This window comes from Montipora capricornis, chromosome 6 (genome assembly GCF_036669925.1).
Source record: "Montipora capricornis isolate CH-2021 chromosome 6, ASM3666992v2, whole genome shotgun sequence".
Classification (NCBI taxonomy): Eukaryota; Metazoa; Cnidaria; class Anthozoa; order Scleractinia; family Acroporidae; genus Montipora; species Montipora capricornis.
Window position 1 is genome coordinate 30158751 of NC_090888.1, and position 7500 is coordinate 30166250.

General features: G+C 38.9%; 1 protein-coding gene across 1 annotated transcript in view; it reads right to left on the bottom strand.

Annotated features, from left to right (window-relative positions):
* Window positions 1-1148: 1148 nt before the first annotated feature.
* Window positions 1149-7500, bottom strand: part of LOC138051922 (mannan-binding lectin serine protease 2-like) — a 27705-nt gene continuing 21353 nt past the window's right edge. The window contains exons 8-11 of the mRNA XM_068898236.1: window positions 6341-6517; window positions 4399-4572; window positions 3772-4021; window positions 1149-3073 (exon numbers count right to left, since the gene is read on the bottom strand). Coding sequence (XP_068754337.1) covers window positions 2683-3073; window positions 3772-4021; window positions 4399-4572; window positions 6341-6517 — 992 coding nt within the window. The 3' untranslated portion in view covers window positions 1149-2682. The remainder of the gene's footprint in view (window positions 3074-3771; window positions 4022-4398; window positions 4573-6340; window positions 6518-7500) is intronic.

The following is a 7500-nucleotide window of genomic DNA, read 5'->3' on the forward strand; positions in this document are numbered from 1 at the left end:
GAGTTATAATCATTTGCGACAGTCTTAAGATCCTTGGAATAAACATGTTTTTCTTGAGTTTTCGATGGAACAGTATTGTTGATCACTTTCCACAGGGACCTCGAGTTACTCTTGCTACTTTGAACCTTTTGATATATTTGTTTTCTTTCAGCGTCGATAAGGGCACGTTTGACATTGTTACGAGAATCCTTGTATTCTGCCCAATCGGTTTCACTAAGTGTTTGACTTCTTTAATATCGCCAGTGATGAATAGACAGGGAGCGGTTACGAATCGTGATGGTCTTCACCGGGAGCGTGAGCATCGAGTACTTGACGAAAGACGTTATTGGAAATAGCAAGCTTGTTGTTTACATCAGAGCTAGCAAATAATGGGAGCAAGGAATCCGAATGCGAGGGTAAATCGGTTATAAATAGATCCGGATCGTAGTTTTTGTAACTGCGTACTGAAATGTACTGTGAAGACAGCTTGGGAGATTTTAGCTTTAGCTCAGCAAAACCCCGGAGATGGTCACTGATTGGATTGTCGGTAGTCCCGCATTTTCGGACGGCTGAGGCATCAGAGACTAGAATAAAGTCAAGCAATGACTCAGTGGTATAGCCGTGATTCTGGTGGGTTGCTTGATTAGCTGTTGTAAATTCATCTCACGCAAGCCTATTAAATGCTAAATACTCACGACAAGTATTGTCGAGTCCGTTGCAATTTAGATCCCCTATCTATCTATCTGACTACACTTAACAAGAGTTGATGAAAATTGCGATCGGAAATGGAAGAAAAATCCTCCAGAACCTTCGACTTGAGTTCGCTGCGAAGGTAGGCACAGACGCCACTCCCTCGTTCTCAGAACTCCACGCAACCAGACGATCGTACTTCACTTCATGAAAATAGACCAATTCGGCTAACTCAATGTTGTACCCAATTCAAATCTCTCGGGGTTAAGATTCTTTATGTTTTGAATTTGCATGACAATGAAGCATTCACATTTAAATGATATGGAAATACTTGGAACAAAACGTTTTATTCCCAAAAGGTTTGAATTGGGTACAACATTGAGTTAGCCGAATCGGTCTATAGAGGGTGTGTTAATTCTTTTTCCTGCTCTCAGTGTTGTGGATTGTGCTAGGGGAAATATTGTAAATTGAAATCTCACAGCCTTTTTGTGTAATTTATTAACAACGCTAGTGAGACCAACTACATGCAACAGTTCTGTGTTTGCTCACGCTTTAAAAAGCTACTAAGTCTTTCCCAGAAAGATACAAATCATTAACACTCAAATTACATTAAAATGCATGAGATCATAAACTGGCTTTTAGTTGTACGGGAACGAATAAAACCCAGCCTAGCTTAACTTTAGTTTGTTAATCACGGGAAAAACTTAGTAAATAGTAAGATAAGCATCAGACCTACATTAGCAATATCTTCAAGATGAAATGATTAGCTGAGCAAGACAGGCACGTGTTCCATGAATACAATGAACAAGATTACTCGATTCTGTGTAGACGAAATCAGTACAATTTTATCCCTTATTAAACTCCGTAAGGTTCCAATTAAGTTACCATCCCAACCACATGCGCACACGGGCAAGAGCGGCAAAGGCTGATAGTAGTCTCGCTATTTCAATAAAAAATGACATGTAAATTGAAAACAAAACGTTAAAATAAATAGGACAGAGATGAGTTGTCAAACTTAGATGAAAGTTTTTTTTATAACTGAATGAAAGTACTAAGAGCTTTGCGAATTCCTGCAGTTCTGGTGTAGCGTGCCGATTTAGTCTATAGCAAGAATATGCATCCTTCAAATAAAGCAGGATTCGAAACTAATCTTTTATCAGTCACTGATCGTTGAGTTTGTAGTCTTTGGAGTTGAATCAACTGTTAGTGGATGGCAAATTTCTTCACGATGCAATTATGCTGACATCATAGAATGAATAGACCAATTCGGCTAACTCAATGTTGTACTCAATTCAAATCCGTTAGGATGCTACAACATGCAAATGCAACACACGAAGAACCTTTACCCCGAGAGATTTGAATTGGGTACAACATTGACTTGGCCTGCTACTTCCGGTCATCACTCAAATGAGACTTTGCGTCAAGACTTGAGATTTCGCTGCTATTTGAAAGTTCTCTTTAAATCCCGTGAACACGTAATCAGTAGAGACCAATGCGTTCCTTTCGGGAATCATAATAAAAAACCTGAAACCAGCAAATTGCAAATGAACTTTCTATTTTTAATTCGGAGCAGTTGGGATATGAGCGAGTTTATGCCAGTTTCTAAGCGCAGATGTACATCAATGCAGATGTACAACTACTTTTTACTAAAACACCAAGGCTGCTATCAGCCTGATCCTTTGCAGAGATCCTTGCTGAAGTTAAAATACTGTCCCAGCGCATTTGCTGCTCAATATTGGTTGAATAAGACATGAGAGACGTCAGACTCCTGCCTTCATCGTGTGAACGCGGTTGAATGATATTTCTGCCTAGGGTAAATGAATCCCTTATATCCACAAATAGAGTTATAGTAAATGCAAAACACACGCACACACTCAAACGGAGTCTCAGCCAAGACAGCAGATCTCTCTCATCTTACCGAGAGTAGACAGTTGATATACATTGTCCTTTGAAACTTTCTAAAACAAGTAAATATGATATTTGATAAAGTAATGATTATACTACAGAAACGCCTTAGAACATGTGCTTATTAATCCAGGAGACGAAATCAGTAACGCGCACGTACACGCCGTACTTTTCTTTTAGTCCACATCCACGGCTGCTTCCCCAGCTTACCACGCCCCCTAAGATCCATCTTTTGGTCACGGAATTCTCAAACACCAATCCTCCTCCAGAGTCTCCCTGACAGGAATCTTTGCCACCTGCTGCCTGCCCTGCGCAGAGCATTTTGGGCGTCACCTCGTAATTTTCGTCTTGGTAAGCCTTCTTGCAAATATCGTTGGTAGTTGTAGGGATGCAGATTTCTTTCAAGGTATCAGCAAAGGGTGAAAATGATGCATGGCTTACCTTGTATCCCCAACCAACTATTCGGCCAAATTTTCCAGGGGTCATGAGATCTCGCTGCCTTTTAATGAAAGAAACAAATCGTTAATCTCTGGGGAACAGGCTTCAACATTTGCTTCAAAAGCCGTCCAATTTTGTCAAGTTAAGCAGCCAAATTTAACCGTTTAATTGGAAAAGCACTTTATGTTCGGCTATGTAGTCTTGAGATTTTTAAAAAAGTTTCCATTACCATACGAAAGCAATAAATATTAATTACTACGATTTTCACATTGACCACCTAAGGCCAGTGGAGCGACATATTTAAGCCCGACACTCAAGTACAGGTACCTGCCAGAAATACCCCTGTTAGGCAAATGTGCTTATTATTACTGGATATACCATTCTGGAAAAAAAGGTGGAAACCTTCTTAACTTTTTGGAGGATAGGGTGGGTGAGAGCAGGAATTCGTAATACACGTAATTAGAATCACTTTATGAAAATAAGTTTCAGCTGAAATCATAATTAACTCAGAGTTGGTAAAAGTGATGGATATTTACCTAAATGTCGGTAAACAATTGTTCATGTTTCCCATTTGAAGATTATATTAATAACATCGTCCTCGTCGGACGAGCACAGAAAGAAAAGGAATAACTACTAAGGTTATAATTATAATAAGAATGATTTTAAAAGTGATGATCCTGAAGACTTACACCTTCGAAAAGTTGTGCAGACTTACTTAAACAGACTCAAGCGAACACATGGTATAACCAATTGACTTACTCTTGCGTTTTCGGCAGACAAACAGGCTTCACATATTGTGTTATTCTGAGCTCGCGGTCGAGTTTCAGGAGGGCCAAGTCGGATTCAAACAATCTGAAATTAAAATCTTCGTGACTGATAATTTGAGCCACTCCTCTCTTCTGTACGTGGCTAGCGTTCAGTCTGCTCACCCGGTAGAGGCCGGCGAAGATGTGCAGAATGTCAACGTCTACAATTTCACCTGTGTCCTTGCCTTTTACGCAGTGAGCAGCTGAGATCGAACAGAAAGTACTCGAATAAGTCAACAAGCTTTTCAGCACAGCAAATCAAAGAATATGAAAAATCAATCGACCTTCTAAACGGCTTTGAGTATCTCTGTTAAATCTCATATCTGATGTTTCATAATCAGTTGACGTTTTACGAAATGGTCGGGGAGTCGGGAATAGAAGCGGGGGAGGTGGGTGGGGGGGGGAGGAGGTGGTGAGGGGTATTATTGATTTCAGCTCTGAACTCAATGCATTGCTTACAGAACACTGTTAGCACAGACGAGAAGGGTAACATGCTGTTGTAGCAGTCTATGAAGGGTGTCTTCATACACGGGTAGGTTGTCTCTAGTCATTGTCTGGGAAAGAGAAATTAATGACCTACCGGTTAGAACCCATCGTTCGTTCATTACACTTCCGCCGCACAATATATCATTGTCATCACCCTTGGCGATTAGAACATGCCATGGATAAGCTCCTTTGGCCGAGTGTTTACCACCAACAACCCTCTTTCGGCAAAAATCTCGGGAGTAATTGAAGTTGCCCACGTCACCACAAGCTGTACAGAGATAATTAATTCATACAGAATTTAACCGGCTATAAACCGAACACAATGACAAAACAGCAGTTCTCATACAAACGCAAAAAGAGAGTTTCGGATCGAGCTCCCACTTAGCCCACACCATAGAAAGAGAGTTGCGACGAGATCAAATGTTCAACAATTTTCTTCTCAGTTGTTTGGGCACACTAGTGTTAATAGAAGAACAAGTGTGGCTGTTTAACTACGTAACGATGTTTAATTCGTCCTCTTCTTTTCCCGAATATTTGTGCTTTTCATCTATTCCCTTTATCTAACAATTATTCTACGAGGGCGCGCTGGATATGAAGTGATAGATAACCAACGAGCGGGTAGCTCCGAGTTGGTTATAATCATTTTATATCCAGCTTGCCCGAGTAGAATAATTGTTGTATTAAAAACCCCAGGATCAACAACTCTTCCACGGAAGCATTGATTTCTGCCTCGGACAATTCCGACCGGCTTTTGTCGGTCATTTTTTCTCTGAGCTACAAAAATGATTTCAGCTCGCTTTACTGCTGAAGCGTTCTTTGACTATAATAGGTACAGCAGGTATATGAACTGATAGCCTGTGTCCGGTGAGCCAATGAAAATGCTGGAAACCTTATATCCGTAGTTCAGTTTTTAATAATAATTAATAGTGACTTTAAGAGTATTTGCCCAACCTCGTTCCCAGGATCTCTCTTCTCCGCCTCCTTTGTCGTTAATCACAGAGAAGAGAGATCCTGGGAACGAGGTTGGTATTATCCGTGAGCCCACCCATGCCATAACAACACCAATTCACTCTTGTAAATTCCAAACGAGGCGCGTAGCGCCGAGTTGTCTATAACCAGTTTCATATCCAACAAGCACGAATGGAATAATTGTTGATTAAATTTTCATTAAATTCTGAACGCTTGGACACTTGAACATTAAAGCCAATCATTTCCAGCTTGGCAACACTTGACGCAATCAGTTTCCATATTAGGTGATACAGCATATGAGCTGATAATCGAGATTAAGTGAACCAACCAGAATGCTAGAAACGCCATATCCGTCGGAAATTTAATAATATAATATATAGATTGAGCCAAGCCTAAAAGCGGAACTCCCGGATTACTTACTCTTTCTGGCTGCAGGGTTAGTGAAAATAAAGGGTTTTGAAATTGTCCGCGTTTTGGTGCTTCCGGTTGCTGCTAAATTAAATCATTTCCTTCGCTTTCTTCTAAAGAAAAAATCATTGCCAAACCAGTGAATTCTACGGTAAATTTCATGAGAAAACCCGATATCGCATGAATCACGAAGTGATGAGTGCGATATAATAATAACAATAATAATAATAATAATAATAATAATAATAATAATAATAATAATAAAGGTTTATTAGCATTCCAAAAAAATTAATTGGCTCTTCTATGCTAAAAAATTCCTGTTCTACTCTAATTATGCAAAACATGGTATAATATAATTTACAATAATATCACATTCTAAAATTAAGAATTAAAATATAAACAAGCTAAAATGTAAATGTAATAAATGGACTGAAATTCATGTAACTTCTAATCTCTTTCGAGCCTTATTGACAAGATATGATGTTAAATTTCTCTTAAAAGATCGAAAGTCAATACAGTTCCGCGATATCGGTTTTTCAAGTGGAATTTACTGTGGAATTCACCAGTTAGGCAATAAATTTTCCTTGAAGCGCATGAGTTTTAATCACACGTACTAGGGGTATAATAACTTTCCATAAAATATGGTAAAAACTACTTACTTGCAACACATTTCGGTTGTTCTCCAGACCATTTACCATCGGCTTGGCACATTCGCTCTCTTTGGCCTTGAAGTTCATAGTACCTATTGCAGTAGAAAGTAACTTTCTTCTTGTATGTGAATCGATTTCCAGTGATGTTTCCACGACGTGGTCTTCCCGGATGCCCACAATTCACCGCTGTTGGATAACAAATGTAACGATAAGATATTGACGAATACGAGTCGAATAACTGGACAACCTTTCTTTTCGTTTTGGTGTTTTCGTCTTGAAAGACGGAATGCCCAAGCATGTCCAACATGGATTAAATAAACATAGACCGATTAATAATTAATTTAAACAAGCATTATATTGTCATAATCATTTTGCTCAGTACTGATACATATTTCTATTTCCTGATATTATTACATCTGAGCTCTAATCTATGTATTCACTCCTTGTGTTTGTATGCATGTTTTGTGCACTATTTCTCTAAGTACACTTTCAGGCTGAGATTAACCGAGATTTTAAGAACATATTAACAACATACACAGGCTGAGAGAAAGTTAAGAACGTCTTTATTTTGACTTTTTTTTTGGTTTTTGCGAGTCGTATAAATAAAGGTAAAAGAACTGTAAAGCGATTTTAGTCTAACAGAACAATTAACACAAATACTTAGGGACGTGTTTAACAATACGGTTTTCTCATTGCATGATATCCTGAAGAACAAATCAGTTTGTAGCCGAACTTAGTATATCATTAAGTAAAGTACGATCGTCCGGGTGAGTGTAGTCCTGAGAAGGACTGTTTGAGATGACATTGACAAGTCAATGTCAATGTCAATGATACTTATAGTATCTAATGACGTTACACAAATCACTTGCCTCTGAAGATGACTTCCGCTCAGGTTGTCGAATCGTCAGTCAATGTCATCTCAAACAGTCCTTCTCAGGACTACACTCACCCGGACGATCGTACTTTATTTAATGATATAACTCCTGGGTTCAAACCATTTACAATTGAACTTAGTATACCTCACAACTTTAAGAACATGCTCAGCCTCAGCCCCAAAATTAGAAGTTGTAATAAAACGTGCATAGTCTACACTCACTGAATAGAACAGTCCCTACGCAACGTAAAAAGGGCACCTGCTTAGATTTCAAAATTTTGCTTTTTGTCACTTT